This window comes from Anser anser, assembly GCF_964211835.1.
Source record: "Anser anser genome assembly, chromosome: 24".
Classification (NCBI taxonomy): Eukaryota; Metazoa; Chordata; class Aves; order Anseriformes; family Anatidae; genus Anser; species Anser anser.
This window is the reverse complement of record NC_139745.1, coordinates 820,892-840,193: the sequence shown is the minus strand read 5'-3', so window position 1 is coordinate 840,193 and position 19,302 is coordinate 820,892. Positions and strand designations below refer to the sequence as shown.

Sequence of the window (19,302 nt, the reverse complement as noted above, 5' to 3'; positions counted from 1 at the left end):
ACTTCTCTTTTCCTGTATTTTTAAGGCTGTTACCCTTTACACAGTCCTTCAAGTACAGTGTTTTTCTCCCACCAGATTACCCTACTCTACCATTCCTGTAAAGCTGACATTGCCGCATCCCAAACATGATCTCCTTCCACTGTATCTCACAGATAGCTGTTGCAGTACAGTTAGCATTTGATGGCAGTCACGGTAGTTCTCAGTATCAAAACAACATCTGTAATCACACTTAAAATAATTGGTGTGATTACAGGATCTACAACTGATTAACGCTGTTGTGTGAAGAGTCACCTAGCACAAGAAAGAACACATTTCACTTACGATTCAACAACCTCAAACCTTATAACTGGCTTTATATTATCATCAACAGGTATCAAACAAACGTAGGCTTAGACGGTAAAAGATTAACTTCTATCTTCTCACCACATCTCACTGGCAAAATCCTTTTCCTTCTCTGCTCTTAGTAGGTCAGCCAAGTTTCAAAGAAGAATGAACTCCACAAATGGAAGCAACATCTCCTCTGTTAGGTATAATCTGGGCAAAGCGATATATGATGATTTTCTTCCCAATCCTGTATTAAAGGTCTCCTTTCTCCCCATTCTCTCTTTCTTTCCTGTTAGTTCGGATGCTCTTCAGTATGAATCATAATTAGTAAATGCTGTCAGTGACCAAATCAAATGCAACCTAAGAACCTATGACCTGATCCTGAGGATGACATGTACTATCTTTTATAAAAACAGAGAGAAGGGGCTATTATTTATTTATTGTATGTTTTTTATAGTTATTATTTTTGTAATGTTTACTTTTATTGTCTAACACACCTATTCTCCAGACTACAACAATCAATTAAAAACAATCTATACACAAATCCCCAAAAATAGTACAAAGTTTCTACACAGGCCTCAAAAGATCTTGTAGACGGGAAAACAAAATTTTCAGTTAAAAACACATTCACATTTCCTTTGTCTTCCCTGCTGTCTTTCCATCTGTTCTCATTTCCATTTTGTTCTTTCATGCCATCACTTCAAGAGTACTCAAATACAGTAACTTCTAAAAGTGATGTCTCGTTCCCATCAACTTTCTTCTCCAGAAAACAAAAAGTATATTTCTAGACAACTAAATTCTGGTGACATGAACTTTCAATCTTTAGATCTGTCCTACCTTCACGCTTTCTCTTTACTATTGAGAAAAACAGCTTTTTCTCCCTGCATTCTTCCAAGTCTTCTTCTAAAAGTAGCAAAGAAGTGCATTCTGGCCAATATTAAAAAAACAAAACAAAACAAAACAGGAGGGTAAGAAAAAGAGAGTATGAATTATTGAACACTGCTCCAGGCATCACGTAAAACAGGCCCTCTATCCTTTTGGTATGTACAAGTGTTGCTTGATTCCAGGGAGAAACAAACAAGATCATGAAGATATCTTCATTGCTATGGATATATTTTCCTTCAGACCTTATCATTGAGAATTAATCCCTAACCAGACAACAAATAAATCCTAGCAAAAATAGTGCTGTGTGTTCTGATATTTCTGATTATTATAGACTAAAATCTGGAACGCAAAATGAATTTGGGCGGATTAAGCACTACATCATTCTTTTACCAAGATATTTATAATTAGTTGAGTCGCAGCAAATGATATCATGCATTTTATTTTTAGCTGACACCAGTTGCAAAGCGAATCATGTTATACAAACTACCACAGAGGTAATCAAAAACCATTTAACCTTACGCTCTGTTAAGCTGCAATTAGTTTTGCTTAGCCATTGGCCTGGGCGATGAATGCAGGCACAACCCATTTTTGCTGCTCAGGGCGCCCGGTTGGCTGTAACTCTCGTGACTGAGCGCCCACTCCCAGCAGCGACTGATACGCCCCAGGTTTCGGCAGAACCAGCAGCGGCACACACCTTCACGCCTGCAAGGCCAGAGGAGAGCTCGCTGCCGGCTCTTCCCATCCTCCGAGCAACAGGACACTCGTGCTCTTTCTGGCACAAGGCGCAGACGAGGCGCAGCTCTTCAGAGACATCTTGTCCAAACTTCTGCAATGAGATCTCAGGAACTTGCCCAGCTGACAGGATAGTGAATTTTGACCAAGCATAGATGATTTATTCAAAAGGCTTTAGAAGGAAAATGAGAACGGCGAATATTTTATTTCAGGGCTTTTCTTACTGCATCTCAACAAGGAATTACCTTCTTGCTCACCACATGAAACTGGTAACCTTTGAGAAATAAAGCCCGCAGTATTTTCTACTGCCTTTTAGCTCCAAAAGCTGTTCTCATCAAGACACTCCCAAAGTGCCGTCTTCTTTGAGTTGAGCCTAAGCCATCAGTCTGCCAAAAAAGCTGCCTTGAAATAGTCCGCTTTTTACTCTCACCATTGCAAGAAGCAGCTGCATGACAAACACTGGATTATGACAGCATCAGCCTTTAAAAACTACTGTCTTCAGTAAAGACAACCATATGTTCTTTACAACAGCATCCAAAAAAAGGTCATATCGTTCAGAGACTAGAGAAGCTCAGCCAACAACTTGTTGCCGTTTTTTACTTCAGCATAAAGGTAAATTGTTTGGGTCCTCGAATGCTACAATACAGCTTAATAATTCAAAGAACTGTCAAGCAACATTTGCCATCTTATTTTAAAATGCTGAGAGTAGTGGTATCATTGACTTATGGTGACATTTTGGCTTCCTTCAGGTCAGGTAAGAGTGTTTTATAATGGGGTTTTTTTAAGCCAGAAGAATTAATTTTTTCCTCATACAGAATGTCAACCTAGCAGCAGGCCTGGCATGACAGATAACTACTGGATAGAAAAAAAATTGACACAGTAGAAAAAGAAGAATAAAACTTGTGTGTCCATACAGTCCTCCAGAATACCAGACAAAGTAACAAAGTAGTAGTTTGTATTATTTTTGAGTCCCTTTATCTTCCAGAAAGGCAAACTCCCCTCCCTGTACCCCAAAAGTTCTGGATTGACAGGAAACGGAGGTTTAAAACTAATAAAAAGCAAGGCAATGGTTTCTGAAATGTCAAGAACTCTTACAATGGTATTGAACAAAACATGAGACACAGTGCAAATGGGACCAGACTTCTACATAAAACTTCAAAACCTGGAATCCACAGAGTTGTTTTCCTGTGACGGTATTTTTCCCCCATAGGTAAAAGAGAACAGCTATGCCTTTACCAGGAAAGGAGAGTGAAGATTTTTTTTTTCAGCAAACTACTGAAAAAATAAAGCCTACTTCAGAATACTTCCACGTGGTTTTCATAGAATCATCACAGAATGCTTTGGGTTGGAAGGGTCCTTGAAGACCACCTAATGCCAACCCCCTGCCACGGGCAGGGCCCCCCCCCACCAGCCCAGGTGCCCCCAGCCCCATCCAGCCTGGCCTGGGGCACTGCCAGGGATGGGGCACCCACAGCTCCTCTGGGCAGCCTGGGCCAGGGCCTCATCGCTCTCAGAGTAAAGAATTTCTACCTTCTAAATAATCTAAACCTTCCCTCTTTTGAAAAGAGTTTTGAACAGAGCTGTCATCTCTCTGCGCTGAAGAGTGATTAATCATCTGCTTTTGCAAATGATACAGGTGCTAAATACTGAATATGCCTTCCTCTTCCCTGCTCATCTTAAATCAATCGTAACTAAGGAAGAATTTGTTAAGCTCTGTCAAATATAATAGCGCAAAACAATCGTCATGGAAAAGACGTTAGTATGAGACTATTTTGTAAAATTTTCAAAATGGAATTACACATGATAGTATGATATTTATAGAAAAATAAACCATCACCCAAGGTTTAAAGCTGCCATACACTTTATGTTACGTTCCAGTTGATGACTTTCAGAGAAAACAGGACTATCGATATTTAAATTGAAGCAACACAAACTTCAAGTCTCAAAGGAAGCTCTTGGGATGTGAGAATAGATCGCTAGACATGGAGATCTCTCAAGAGGAGAAACCCATCTTCTGCTGAACTGAAGAACCATTCAATTGCCCCTGAAATTAGACAAGCCATATTCTTAATTCCAGTAGTTTATCTAAGAGATGAAGAAAAATCCCAATCAGATTCATCACAATAGTAGGCTGTTTTTCTAAATACAAATCTGTTTTTTTTAGTTGTATAACCCAGTTAAGAACTGTCCGGTGACATCCTGGGAAAGACAGAACAGCAGTGACTGGTGTCGTGTAGATCAAAAGGACACCATACACTGAAGAGCCTGCAGTGACATGCTGTGTTTTCTCACCTCAACACTATTCTAAACACCAGCTTTGTGTAAGGCATTAGAATAGGAGGGAAGCTGACCCCCTGCAGCAACACCTTAACTGAAGCTCTAGATGCGGCTGCAGGAAGGAAGAAAAGATGTGAAGTTCCTGCCTCAGGTACCGGAGTACCTTCAGTCACAGCACCCACGTGAGCCGATTTAATCGCTGCTAGAGAAGGGCCACCACAGAGAATACTGCTGAAGAGCTGCTTGTTTTGCTGCCTTTTAACAAATTAAAGGAAAAACTTCCAGACAAATTAGGATTAAAAAAAAAAAGAGAATAAATTAAGGATAAGACAAAGGAAGGAAAAACTGAAAAATGCCTCCCTCAACTTACAACTAACCAGAGTGTGCCGCTGGTCATGGTTTGGGTGACCAAAGAAAACACTCACAAGACGCTGCAAGAGACAACATTGCCTGGAGGTGGGTTGTGCTTGTAGACATTGCTGGGTAGGAGATCATACAGAAACCTCCTGTTGTTAAATTCTCATGGGATTACATTTAGGCACTCAAAAGTTTCCTGTACATCTCAATCCTGACAGCTCCTTTTTCCCTTGCAGAGAAGAAATAAAAAATATTCCTATTTCTGATAAGTAAGAATACAGGCACTGAGTTACTCATGCCCACCCTCAGACAGTATCTGCTGTAAATCTTGAAGCTTTATGCATTATGTGACTTATGCATGAGAACGCACTACTTGTCAGGGTTTTCATCCAATTACAAAAAATCAGTATGTTTTATCCAGTTTTACGTGTAACCATATATAACCTTCAGTACACAAAAGCTAGGACACAGCACGCTTAACTTGCTGTACAGGTACTCCAACCTGTTAACACAAAATGTAGAAACCCTTTTAATAAACTATTTGACATATTCAATTCAAAACTCATTCAACATCTCAATGTTTATAGGGCAAAGTTTTAAGAAGCTACAAATCCTTCAAAAGTCAGCAATTACTCGGGCATTACCGCAAGTCGCACACATCTGTGATGGGGAAGTGACGGTTCCGCAATCCCATCTGTCACACAAACAACACGCAGCGACCAGCGGGCCATAACTGCTGCTGCGGCATGGAAGAGCTGAGATAGAGGTAGAAGCCGCAGAAGGACACTGTGCAGTAGTTCCAGTGGTTTGTGAACTGCTAGACCTTAACCACAGCCACCTTGTAAATGGTTAGAAACGGGAACGTAGCTGCGTAATGCTGGTTGCGTGGTGAAAGCTGGATTGCAGAACTGCACAACTAAGAAGTAATGTACCACGGGTGATTTTTTTAAAAAAGCTAACTTGATAGCTACATTTGGATAAGTCATTAGTTTTGCAGATTAAGAAAACTACAGTCTTTACGCATTTTTAAAAGTAGCTAATTACAAAAACAGTGACTTGAGGTATGTGAATTGTCACAATTCTGAACAAAAGCTTATCTTATTTGGTATCTTGAATTTAAGATAATCAGGAAGAAGCAGAAGTGAGGAAAAACAAACAACAGAGGCAGGTGACAGTTGTAAAAATCTTCTCCTACCAGCTAATACAGTTGACTTTTAATTGCTAGTCAGAAATTACCAGACTATGGATGAAGTGCATAACAGGCGCAGAAGTAGAGGTAGCTCCATACAGAGAGGTCCACCGCAACATAATCTGATAATCCATCTGATTTACTACAGTTAAGGACTGCATTAAGGACTAGCTCTAGTCTGCAAACAATTTAGCCACACCATGCAGTGCAGAGACCAAACCAATAAGGCATGCTGTGCCTGACCTGGCTCCACACAAAAAACTCTGCAGAGGATTCCCAGACCCAGGAATGTCCGGCAGAGCTGACCTGGGTCCAACGCAGCTATGAAGCCCAACTGGTCATGGTACTACCAAGCTCAAACACATCGTCTTGGACATATCTGCACAAGCTCCAGCGCAAACAACAATTAAATCCATCCAGACTAAGATGTACAGATACATTTATGGATGTTAAGATATTCAAATGCATCCAGACGAGGGTGCAAGAGCTGGAAGGCATGCCCTATGAGGAGAGGCTGAGGACACGTGGGTTGTCTAGTCTAGAGAAAAGGAGGCCAAGAGGTGACCTCCTTGCTCTCTGCAACTCCCTGAGGAGGGGGAGCACAGAGGGAGGTCTCTTCTCCCTGGTAACTGATCACAGGATGCACAGGAATGGCACCGAGCTGTGCCGAGAGATGTTCAGACTGGGCATGAGGAAAAATTTCTTTACCGTGAGAGTGCTCAAACACTGGAACGGGCTTCCTAGTGAGGTGGTTGGTGCCCCATGCCTGGCAACGTTCAGGAGACATTTGGACAGTGCCCTCAGTAATATGCTTTAACTTCTGGCTAGCCCTGAAGAGGTCAGGCAGTTGGACCAGGTGATCTTTGCAGCTCCCTTCCAACTGCAGCGCTCCATCAACTGCCTCCTGGCAAAGCCAACGCAGACTGAGCGAGGCCGCCCTGAGCCGGAGCTACCCACCACTCGCGGCCCTACGAACAACCCCCCGAGGCCCCGGCGCGTCCCGAGCCGCCCGCAGCCCGTTCTTCCTCCCCAGGGACCCCACGGAAGCCGCTCCCGTCCTCCCGAGCTGGGGCAGTCCCCGAGCGGCTTCCTGCGGCTCTCGGCTGCTCCCGGGCGCCGCCGGGAGCGCCGGGCCCCGCCGTGCCGCGGGGGGCAGCGGCGGCCGGGCGCTGAGTCCCGGGCTCCGCCCCGGCCGCGCTCCGCCATCGGCCTCCGTGCCGGCGGGGGAGGGCGGCGGAGGGCGGCACGCGGCCCCGAGCCGCGGCCCGCTGGGCCCGGGGGGCTCCGCGGAGAGGGAGAGCGGCGCGCGGCCGGGCCCCCCCTCGGCGGGCTCTTACCGAGAGGCGGCTCCGCGGCCGGGCCCGGGAGCGCGGCCCGCATCCGACATGGCAGCGGCGGCCCCGCAGCGCCTCGCCCCCGCCAGCGGCGGCCCGACCCGGAACCAGAGCGCGCTCGGCCACGGAAGTGGCGCCGCGGCCCGGAGGCGCCTCAGCGCGGGGCGGGGCCGGGCGGGGGCTGCTCGCCAGGGGCCGCCTCGGGCGGCTGCGGCGGGGGCGGCGGGGGCGGCCGTCGCCGTGCCGAGGGGAGCCGCGGGGAGCCGCGGGGCGCTGCCGCTCGGTGCCGCGGCCCGGGAGGGTCCCCGGGGCCGCGTGGGCTGGGGGCGGCAGCCCGGAGCCAGCCGCTGCCGTGCCGTGCTGTGCTTCTCGTTCGGTGTTTCCCTGCTGGGGGTGTTATTAATTATAATTTCAGCCTGAGCGTCGGAGCGTCTGTTTGATTTTATTATTTTTTTTTGGTCTGGTAAGTTTTTTGAGAGCGCAAACCTTTTTTCAGAAGTTGCTTCCCCTGTGAAATTATTTTTTTCCCTTCCCTTTTAGCAGGTCAAAACTTGCTGAGGTTTTAATTTTCACCTTTCTCAAGAGTTCACGTGGTGATTAGAAGGAAAAAAAAAAACACCTCCAAAATCGAAAGGAACGCAACTAGGCTGTCAAACAAGCTTTGTCTGCAGATACTGAGGCTTTTCCCCTAAGGGTAAATACAGAAAGATGAGAAGACGGGATCTTAAAGGCCAAAACCCTTGGAAGAAGTACTTTATTTAGAAGAATTTTTGAGGATCAATTTTATTGCAAATTAAAGCACTGTAATGCAACGCTGCTGTAAAACAAAATAATTTCAGGAACAAAAGTAGAAGCTCAGACTGTTTTTTAAAATGCATTTTTACTGACTTAATGATTGCAACATATCCTGCTGAAGTGTCCTCAGAGTTCTTTCTCCATTGTCCCCTTTCCTCAGAAGCAACTTTACATTTGTTCTCTGAGGTCACACTTGCCTTACGGTTGCCTTCCGTGGAGCAAAGCATATTTAAAAACAGTAAGTAACCTACACTGTAAGCTGTGCTGTAAGCTTTCTAGGAATCAACAGAAGACCACATCACCACATAGAATAATGCCTCCCCGTTTCTTCTAAGAGTTACCAAGCTCAGCTCTTACGTGGCTGTGTGGCATTTGAGCTCTGCTATCACATCAGCTGGTGAGGGGAAAAGGGAACAGTCCCACCCTGTCTGTCAGCTGCAAGAGCTTCTCAGGCAGACTGTGGCATCTCAGGAGGGCTAAAATGCAGAAGTAGATTCCTCCAGCAAGCAGGATTTAGGCTTTTAGATGAGAGATCGCCACCCTTGCTGTGCACTATGAGTGACTACAGAAAACAGGGCTAAGCTTTGAGCATTTCTGAGGGACGTGGTCAGGGAAAAGTCTCTGCTAAGAGCAGAGTCCGGTCTACTACTACTGGAGCAGAGTCCAGGACCAGGAGGCGAATACATTCAGTTTAGGATCAGATTCAGTTATTTGCCTTGTATGGGGCCTGGAGTGCACAGCTCACCTCAGGAGATGGCATCAGAAAAAGTGTCTTTGTTCTTTTGCTCATTCACATGCATAAACATAAAAGCTGCTTAAGGATCTTCAGGAGATAGATCTGAAGGACCCCTGTCTCAACTGGATATAGGCAAGTCTGATACTAATGTTGGTCCTATCTTTGGAAAGACTTGAGCTTGTCCTTCAACTTCTCCTTGTTACTGATGGGTGTAGGAAGGCTGCTGTGAATGCATATAAATAACGAGTATCACAATGTCAGATGCGCTTTTCCTGTCATCAGCCAGTCTCCTATATAGTTTGAGGAACCGAAAGGTTGTAAAAAAACAAGTAGCTTCCCTTCCCTGCCCTGCCCTGCCCAATTTCCTGTGCTGGATTGAGCAATTTGGGTCAGAAACAGGAACCTCAATTGTCTCGTGATTCGTAACAGAACTCAGTAACGCTGGAAAACCACTTTGCCTTAGGTCCCTACCGACTGCAGCAAGCCCTCAATGGGGCTGGCTGGTCTCAAGTGTTTCCCAGGTGCATGACTTACATAGTGCACCACATCACTGTGCATTTACTGGTTTACTCAGAAAATGGCCATGGACTATGGACAATGGCCAATGGACTAATACTTCATTCATGGTAGGATATCAAGAACCAGTCAGCTTCATTTCTTCATTGCAGAAATAAAAAGGCTGGGGGAAGGAAATAATGCACAGCTCCTTTTTGGAATCCTAAGTTTAAATAAATAAGAATAAAAATACAGAAGATTTTTAACCTTTTTTTCTTCTCACAGTAATGCCCGTGCTGACAACCGTCTTCTGTTAACTGGAGCCTCCAAAGTGAGAGTGGATCTCCACAAACACATGCAGTCAGCCAAAAAATACCAAACTTTGTGCAAGAGGCCACTTATTTGCCCATTCTGCAATCGTACAAGAAGCCAGGGCAGACAACAGTCCCCCTTGGACACAATGATGATTTGGGATGGGGGCTGAGGCGCTGCCAATTTCTCTTCCTTTTCTTGTCTTTGTCCAGTTACATGTCTAATTCAAAAGCTGAGAGCAAAGACAAAAGTTCATAATAGCTGCTCCTAGGCATCTGTGAAGTACGGACCCCGACAGATCATGCGAGTATAGGTGCATCTCTCTTCTTTGGTGGCACTGTTAGGAACTCCTTGGACTATGTCCCTTCTAGCCACTCAGGAGCTTCTTTGGCTCATACTCTTAACAGAACCATGCAAGCTGCTCAGAAAAGTTACTCGATTATGTTAGCAGCTCAGTGTGTTCCTCCAGGTTTTTCGGAAGCCTCTTACAGCTCAGACACTGGACTCTTCTTGGGAGCTGGGTGGGCAAAGGACAAGGGATGGTGCTACCTGGGCTGACACAATGGATAATTTCAGTGTACTTTACTTCCAGTTGCTCACTGCAGACACTTGATGTGTTTCTTTCAGGCAGATTGCCCGAGCTGTTGTCAGTGTCCTCAGCCCAGACAGAAAAGTGCTTTTCTCACAGATTATTACAGGTTCCAGTTCTGCTAGATGCGTGTGATAGAAGGAATCACAGAATGGTTGAGGTTGGCAGCGACCTCTGGGTCTATCTGGTCCAACCCCCTGCCCGAGCAGAGATACCTAGAGCAGGGTGCCCAGGACCAAGTCCAGACGGCTTCTGAACATCTCCGAGGAGGGAGACCCCACAGCCTCTCTGGGCAGCCTCTTCCAGTGCTCAGTCACCCACACAGTGCAGAAGTGCTTCCTGGTGTTCAGGAGGATCCTCCTGTGTTCCAGTTTGTGCCCATTGCCTCTTGTCCTTTCACAAATGAGCATTCATTCTTCTATCTAAGGGATAAAGGAAATATAATAGCCTGGTCCTCTGTTGTGTCCCTCAGTGCCTTCTCTTGAGAAAAGATGAATGACTGATGCACACTTCCCAGTCTCAGCAATTAGAACCCATCTGACCTAAATCCTAATGGCATCCTCTTGGTGAATGGTGCCCTCAATCACTGTGTCTGTGGTCTGCCTGGAGCACTTTCGACTCCCTTTCATGTTTTTCAGGTTTTCTGACACATGCTTCTGGAACTTCTTGGTGAGGAAGCAGTAGATGACTGGGTCCAACACACAGTTCGTACTCAAGAGGCACAAAGTCACTTGGTGAGCATCATTGAGTTGCTGGCGCAAAGGATGGTTCTCCTTCTGCCATTGCTCCAGAACAGTCAGTGTCCAGGGCAGGTCCACAATGTGATGAGGTACAAAGCTTATGATGAACACCACTAGCACTGTGCAAACCATCCAGAGCGCCCTTTGCTTGACATGAGCACTCTTCCGCTGCTGCCCTGATTTGGAGAAGAGGGTCCTGATAATGACGATGTTCCAGGCTAGGATAAATAAAAAAACGATATAGAAGAGGATGCAGATGATGACATGAATGGCAAGAACAGGTGTAACATTGCTAGTAGAGTCATAGCGCTCAAAGCAACGCGTGTAATTCTTCGAGCCCATTTTCTCCACGTTAGTATTATCATCAAAAACGTAATACAAAGAGATGCCCACTGTTACGATCCAGATAGCTGCTGATAAAAAGATCCCCCTTCTCCGAGTGGTAAACTGAGCAGCTCTAATGGGATTAGTCACGGCTTGGTAGCGGTTGTATGTGATGACCATCAGAAAGGCAACAGAAGCGTAGGTGTTAACGAAAAATAAGCAGCCAGCTACATTACAGAGGAACTTGTGCATGAACCAGTCTCCATTGTGGTGATAGTAAATAATCCACAGTGGCATTGTAATCAGGAAGAGCAGGTCAGCTATTGTCAGGTTCAGCATGAATATCTTGATTTCATTGAGTTTCTTGGTGTGATAAATACGTCTGAAAATCCAGAGCACGTAGCAGTTGGCGACAAAGCCCAGAATGAAAATGATGCTGTAGAAAACAGTGAAGAGGTCATAGCGAAACGGAGAGTCTATTGGGGATGCACTACCTTCAGCACCACCTTTATCGTCTCCAGACATTGTGCTGCCGAGTGGACACGTCTGATGCAGAATTTCCTGCTCTACCTTTTCTTCTTACCTAAAAATATAAAGCATAAAATGACCTGATTGGTAGTGTGCCACTGCTAAGCCAAAACCCACCTTTCATTTTCAGCTGCCTGTGACCACAGGAGTTTTGCCGTATGCCCTGGGTCAACCTGCAGGTACCTGCCCTGTCCAATTGTTCCTGTCTTCTATCCTGTTTCCATGCCATTCCACCCTCTGTGACGTCATCCAGTGTTTTTTTGCTGCACTGCAGATCTCAGATCACTAATTTCAAAAGAGTTTTCTGTATTAAGGTTCTTATAACAGATAAAATCACTCTGCTCCCAGCTAAGTAGACTGAGCTTCTAAATCTTTTACTGTAAGCAAACAGGTTTTCCATTTGTCTCATTTTTCCTGTGGTTCTTTCTTAATGCTTCCTAACTTGCCTACATTTATTTTAACCTAGAAATTCTAGAACTGAAACAATATCTAGTAAAAATATCTCACTAGTGCCGCATTTCCAGAGTTGGCTTTTACATGTTTTCTGCTTATGCTTGTAAAGATTTTGTTTTCTTAGTTACAGTCACTGCAGGGTCAAACATTGACTTCGTAGGCTGCCAGAGCTCTCAGTGTTTGTACTGAGTGAATGATGTGAAAGATGAGTCGCTAGCTCTAAAGGGTGATGTTTTGTTGTACATTCTTGATTCTTAGCTACAGCTCTCTTTCTTAAAAGCCTGGCTGTTGTCTATTGTACCATCATTTTGAATTCAGGTTGTCATCAAACCACTCTCTTTTTTCTTTTTTTTTTTTTTTTCCTACCATTTCTGCAATGAATGCAATTGTCAGCAACAGCAATTCTGTACTTTCTTATGTCATTGAAGCTACTGACAAACACAGTCTCTAATGAGACACTTTCTGGATTTTAATATTAGTAGTCCGCACCTCAGTTAGTATTTCTTCAGATTTTACCTACAGTTTTGACATCAAATTCCTGCATCATCAATACTGTATGTGTTCTTGTCCCACATTTGTGTGGGATTCAGTCTAATCCCTTACATACTTTAATATGCTTCTTTCACTATCCAGAGGATGTACATTCCTGTTCTTGGCTCTAGCACCAAAGACCTGTGTGGCACTGGACAAGCACTCACCTCTTCTTGACACAACCCTGCAGATCTGCTGGTTTCTTGCTCCCTCTGGAAGTCAGGGGAAGATAACCGACTAGAGCAGGGAAAGCAGTTTGAGAACCACCAGCAAGGGTACGAGGTTGCTCATTCACATCACACTGGCTGGGTTTGTAACTAATTTGAGTCAGCAAAGGGTTTGTAAAATGTAGAACATGGTGATTTACCTTGAGAAAGAGTACACTTTACCACTAGTCATGATGCCTAAATTTCTTGTGCAAGTTACGGTGGTAATGCCAAGTGCTGCACAGTGCAATGTGCTTGTCTTGGCTCTGCCAGCGCCATGGACAGCAAGCTTTTTACCCCAAAGACCACTGCCTCCTCAGAAAGCACCATCCTACCTCAAAACTTTCTGCATCTTCCCCAGCAGCAGAGACATGAAGCCCCAAATCACCCTGAGTTGAGTCACTTTTGTGCCCATGTGCCAGTGGTTCCTCATTTACACATTTGCAATTTTCCTCTGCAAATAGGGAAGTCATCTCTACCTCGAGAACACTCTCTTTCCTCAGAAAACTCTGCAAATGCCTTTGTACTTCTTCACAGCTGTTCGGAGAGGAAGGTGGTAGTCACCTTCCCACGCCTGTCCCTCCTTACTCCTCACGGGTGCTCTAAGGACATGGCAACTACAGATGTCCACAACTCGTTGTTGGACCTTCCCAGTGCTGCTTGCTGATGGACAGCACCAGGGTTTGAGTGCCTAAACTCAGTCCTTCAGCCATCTTCCATATGAAGAGACTCCAAAGCCTGGGAATTAACAAGTAACTGTGGCAGTACTAGTAGCTGGCCAGGTGACACGTGCATCTGTCCTCTTTCACCTTCATCTCTGGTGAGAACCCCCTGGTCTCTAAAAGGTAGTACCTGATCCAGGAGGTGGTAGCCAGGCGGTGAGGATGCCCTCAGGGTCTGACTGCAGAGGTCTGGCCCCTCCCCGAGGAGAACAACGTCTCAGCCCCTGCTGCCCTGTGGAGAGGTCCCAGAGCAGGCAGGGGCCTGTGCTGTTTCCTGCACTGACTTTGATTCGTGCAGGACCCAAAGCAAATCCTACTAGTCATCTTATGGCTCCATTTCCACCCCTTCATTTGTGGATGAAGAGTGGTGATAATCACAACATGGCCTTAAATAAACGTCTGTTAGACACAGCTCTTCCACTCCCTGAGGCACCACCCCGGTAAAGACATAAGCCAGTCGGAAAGGTTTGCATCTCTCAGCTCAGAGGCGCACCTAGCAGACACAGACGCTTAAGGGAAGGGATGAAGAGAGACTGGTGGGGACCTCTGTGTTTTATACACTGTTCTGATGTTAGAATAAGAAAGAAAATCAAGTCCTAATTACCTATGATCATTAGAGACCTTATGGTTCTTTCAAATCTGCCTCCTAAACCCCAGTTCTAAGTAGCTGCCAACTGCAGCAAATAGTTCTGGTGTTTGGGACTGGAATCTTTGGAATGAAAGATGCTCTATCACTGTAGCACTAAACTTGAATGTACCCAAAGTGGGAAAAAAGAAAAGGTGATGTATTCCCCTCACAGAAATCACGAGGAGATAAGTGCCCACATCCAATACCCAGCCATCACTGTCACTCAGAAACTGTTCCTTTGGACTCTGCTGCGGGGAAGTCCCTCTACCCTGCCATTTCTGGTGCTGCACACAGGGGCTCTGGTGGACTTCGCTGCTGGTCTTCCCAGGCCTGCCCATCAGCTGCCAGATTTAGCAGACACAAACCTGCGTGTCCTCCTCCACTGCAAAGCCGTGCACCTGAGGATAGGTTTGAGCTAAGGGGCTGCACTTTGACCAGTAGAAATGAAAGCAAGAACGTGCTCTACATTGTTAAGTCTGCTGGAAACCTCTGGCAAAGGTGCAGGATGGGTGACTGGAGATGATAATGCTTATACAGCCCTGGCAAGACTTGGTAGAGCTCATCTGTCTTGACAGTAGTAGATTGTGCAGTGTCAATGCCACAGTCCTTCAGGAAATAGAATAGAGAGAACAGCTCGGTTGGAAGGGACCTACAAAGATCACCGAGTCCAGCTGCCTGACCACTTGTCCTGGGTCTGCCTGGGACAGAGTTCCCTGTCCCCACAGCAGCCCACGTAGGCAGGACAGCGCTGATACAGCACCAGTGTTTTGCCTATTGCAGGCACAGCATCGGGGCTGCCTCCAGCCCCCACAGCCAGCAGGCTGAGGGTGGGCAAGTGGTGGGGAGGGGACATGGCCAGGGCATCTGGCCGGAACTGATCAAAGGCATATTCTGCACCATACGCTAACAGGCTCAGCAACAGAAGCTCAGGAAGGGGAAGGAGAAAAATCATGAGTTATTTTTCCTTTCTTGCTTGTCAAGCCAGGTATTCTACCACATACAGCTAGAAGAGAGCATGGCACCCTTCCCCTCTAAATTTACTCAATACCAACTTTACTCTGCAGCCTGAGGAACCTGAGTCCACATTTTCATGAGATGTCCTCAGCCCTAAATTCTGGAGTACCATACAGGGAATCTCACTCATTCTCTCCCGTTGAAGTGGTTCCCCTTTGCATAAAACATGTAAACTTTAAACTGAAAGAGAGCAGATTTAGATTAGATATAAGGATGAAATTCTTCACAATGAGGATGGTGAGGCACTGGAACGGGTTGCCCAGAGAATTTGTGGATGTCCCATCCCTGGAGGTGTTCAAGGCTAGGTCGGATGGGGTTTGGGCAACCCATTCCAGTGGAGGTTCCCTGCCCATGGCAGTGGGGGTGGATCTAGATGATCTTTAAGGTCCCTTCCAAGCCAAACCATTCTGTGACTCTGTGATTCTATGAAATGGTCTCCATGCCAGCAGAAGAGAAAAAAAGAGTGGTGGTTGGGTTGTAGGCTGGCAGATGTGGGTCCCGTTCACTGCAGCAGCAGACTGCACTGCATTACCAAAATCCTTGGCATCTGTAGCTCAAGCCACTGCCTAGTACACAAGTACCTCAACCAATAATCCCAAGTGGTTTATATTGTCAGCTCCACTGTAGGCAAAACTAGAGATGAAAGTAACCAGATGCACAGCAGAGTGTGGCTGGGACAAATACTTCGCTGGTCCCAGTCTCTCCAGCGGGCCATGCTCTCCCAATAAGGATTTACAGCTACAAGGTGCAAAGACCACACTAACACAAGCTATGGCATTAGCAAAAGCATTTTTCAGCAGTACCAATAAAGTCTATTTTGTGCTTACCACAGGCAAAGGGATTCAGTGCAGTATGTCCATCTTCAGCTTCAGTGGAGAAGTGATGTAAGTCTTATTGAAGGTGCTTGGTCCTCTTCCAATTGTTATATTCTTTGACAAGGGTCTGAAAGGTGCCCACGCAGGCAGCTCTCAAGAACAGGACACCAATGAGAGCAACTGCAGCATGACTGCAGAGTCACTAACGAAGAGGAAATGTGTGACCTCAGCCCAAAGGAAATGAGAAATAAAATAAACTGTAGAGGAAAGGCAATTAACCACAGCAAAGATCTGGAAAGTCCTTAAAGCTGTTTCCTCAAAGCATCTCTGCTTCTGATAATTGTGAAAGTTGGGGTTTTCCTCTAAAGGCAGAATAGGAATCCACCGTCTGTCCTTGTTTGGACCTCGGATTAGCGTTTGAACATCATTTTTCCAAACAGATGTATGGCAGAGGCCAGAAGAGTTTTGACTTAAAAACTTCGAGGAAAGGAAGTGTCAGGAAGCTCATATATCTCATGGGCAGACTCATTCCCTAGCAGAGTCTTCTTCACATTTGTGTTGGGAATAACAGACCCAGGAATCCAGCCATTGCAAACCTCCTTTTATCTCAGGGACCTTCAAGCAGCCACTGAGAAACACAGCGTGGCAGATCTTCACCTGAACCATCCACCTTCACATCCTGACCACCAAGATTTGGGGCAGCCTGAAGACCACTCATCACAGTGACGCAAATCGGTGCGGTGCCCAGGGCGACACCAGCGACAAGCAAAGCTGGACACATGGTCCTGGCTATGCCAGCAAATTCCAAACTGCAGCTCCCATGCTGGGCAGCCCTGGATCAATGCCAGGACGTACCACCCTCCTCATCAGCGGGGCGAGGGGACACCGGCAGACGGCACAAGGTGCACAGCAGCAATGCTGTTCTGTGGAGATGCTGACTTGGACCTGCCTGGTCATGGGCATGCTGAGGCGATGGGCTGTGCAGCACTGGGGCAGCTGGTGCTGCGCCTGCACCCACCCCCCAGCAGTGCCAGTGCCTTGGTATCCCCTGGCCAAGGGCAGACAAAGCCCCAGTGCTGATCTGGACTTCTTTGCCTGGGTCAGTTCCACCCTGGATCTTCTCCTGCACCAGCTCCTGGGGTGCAGACAGCCTCTCCCAGGGCCATTACAGAGCAGAGCGCCTCGGCGTGGTGCCCTGGGCCAAGCAGAGGCTGGCAATGCTGGCGGCCAGCGGGAGCCCAGTCGAGCTCCCAGCCCGGCAGGCACTGTGCAATTGCTGTGCTCAGCAAACCAGGATTTCCTGTTGCCCTGGGCCCTGCCTGCCCAGGCTCCAAAACACCCTGAGATGCACAGGGACAGCACAGGCTCCGAAAAGAAGAGCGAGAGCCCTGTCTGGAGTCTCTCGTCCTCAGCTGCAGGTGAACCTGAGAGCAGCTGCCATACGGGGTCCTTACCTGAACCCCCACAGCCTCAAGGGGTGGCACTGAGGCCAGTGGACCCCTGAGCCACCCTCCCCATCCCTGCATGGGTGATTTCTGTCCCTAGGACCGGGTGCACCACAGAGGTGCCATTTGCAACACAAGGCAGCAATGCAGCATCCGGCAGCTGGCACTAGCTGCATGAGCCCTGAACTGCTGCAGGATCACCCTTACCTCCCACAACAGCACGGGATGTCCAAGGAACGCAGAAGCCAACCAAGCTGAACAGGACCCAAACTCCGCTGGCACGAGGGAGCCCTGCAGGGGCAGCACTGCACCAGCATGGGAGACCCTGCCCAGCCTGAGCAGGGTGGGCCCTGCCTGGGGCTGCCAGCGTGGAGCAGGGGGAGGTGTGCCAGGGACAGCTGGGTTCTGTCTGCGCCAGACCCTGTCTGGGTGACCAGAAGGGTGAGATCAGGCTCCTGCAGCAATGCTACGGATCTGTGCTGGAACGGAGGCTGCAGCAGTCTCCTTCCCTCCATCACTTGCTTCTTCCCTCCATCCCCCTTCTCCATCAGCTGCTGTAAAGATGGACCAGGGAATCTGATCCTTCAGGGACTGGCCAGAGCCCCATTTATGCCCATACAACTGATTCTGGGAGCTTAAATTAAAAACCAACTAAGAACACTTCAGTGAGGTTAGCTGGTAGCCAGTCCATGACAGAGCAGGCGTTGAGACTGTCTTGTCACTGCAGGAAGGGGAGCATTAGCAAAGGCTATAGCAACTGCAAAACAAAGTGTGCTGTCCTGCTGCAGCCAAGTTCTTAGAGGAAATGAAAGCCCAAGAGGTTTTGGGCTGCGGAGGAGTTCTCATCAGAAATAATTTCTCCCTTTTCTGGGGCTGCAGCATTGCCTGTTTCTGTGTATGTGATTTCGAATTCAGTATTAAAATGCATCTTTGTTTCAGTGGCCCGGCTTACTGAGTGGTACTGACAGTTTTTGACTGCCCTGTTCTCAGTGTAATTTACCTCTCATCCAGTCCTAGGGAAGCACACAAATTCTGACAACACTGAATGCTATGCAAGACTAAGTCCCAAGAAAAACAAACAAACCTTGAACATGCCTTTACTTTTATCAACCAAACACGCAGTCTAATAAAAACAAATATATATATTTTTTACTATAACTTATTCCCATGTGACTCCAGCACCTCCCTGGGCAACCCATTCCAATGCCTAACTACTCTTTCTGAGAAGAAATTTCTCCCAATTTTCAACCTGAACCTCCCCTGGTGCAACTTGAGGCCCTTCCCTCTTGTCCTAAGAGTTTCTGCTACCTATCATACAGGTAGCAGAAACTCTTTGGTTTAGAAGATACAGTATTATTAGCAAATATCTGGAGGCCACTTTCCAAGAGCAAATCCACATTTTATTAGTGGAAACAAGCTCTCTGTGGCGTACAGAGGAGTAGCATTTTAGCAGATAGGCTTTGCATGCATTCTGAACTGCTCTGTTCAAGAGCAGTGAACAAGAACAACAAAATACCAGCAGCAAGCCTCTGAAAGCACTAGCCACTGCCCGCAGGATGAGAGCTGTGCAGGGCAGCATGCTGGATAAGCACACAGGTGAGTGCGATCCCTGCCAGTCCTGGTCACTGTGAGAAATCCTCTAGTGCCAGGACAGGTCTTTGGAAAGATGTGAAGTCATTTTTTCACCAAAGTGGATGGTGAGCTGATGCTAAACATTATTTTCTGTGAGTTTCCACTACTGATCTCACAACAACAGCACAATTTCCTTTTGCTCATTACAGGAAAGAAATATTGAATAAACTCTGTAGCTTTCCTTAGTGAGCACTTTCGAGCCTGGCACAACACATCCCCACCTTATTACCAAGTGTGCT

At 46.8% G+C, this 19,302-nt stretch overlaps 2 protein-coding genes across 7 annotated transcripts in view; both read right to left on the bottom strand.

Annotated features, from left to right (window-relative positions):
* The window catches only part of EYA3 (EYA transcriptional coactivator and phosphatase 3), a 66,939-nt gene extending 50,757 nt beyond the window's left edge, over positions 1 to 16,182 (bottom strand). For 2 of the 6 annotated variants that reach the window (XM_083810171.1, XM_083810175.1), the window contains exon 1: positions 7,102 to 7,238. The gene's annotated coding sequence lies outside the window, so the exon portion shown is untranslated. Of the gene's footprint in view, positions 1 to 7,101; positions 7,240 to 15,998 lie in introns of those variants that run through there. The other 4 variants (XM_083810172.1, XM_083810176.1, XM_083810174.1 and 1 more) reach the window with 3 other exon arrangements.
* PTAFR (platelet activating factor receptor) lies at positions 10,568 to 11,614 on the bottom strand (the record flags this gene model as incomplete). Its single annotated transcript, XM_083809807.1, has 1 exon — positions 10,568 to 11,614. One exon carries the CDS (start codon positions 11,612 to 11,614, stop codon positions 10,568 to 10,570), a length of 1,047 nt encoding a protein of 348 aa, XP_083665933.1.
* Positions 16,183 to 19,302: the final 3,120 nt, after the last annotated feature.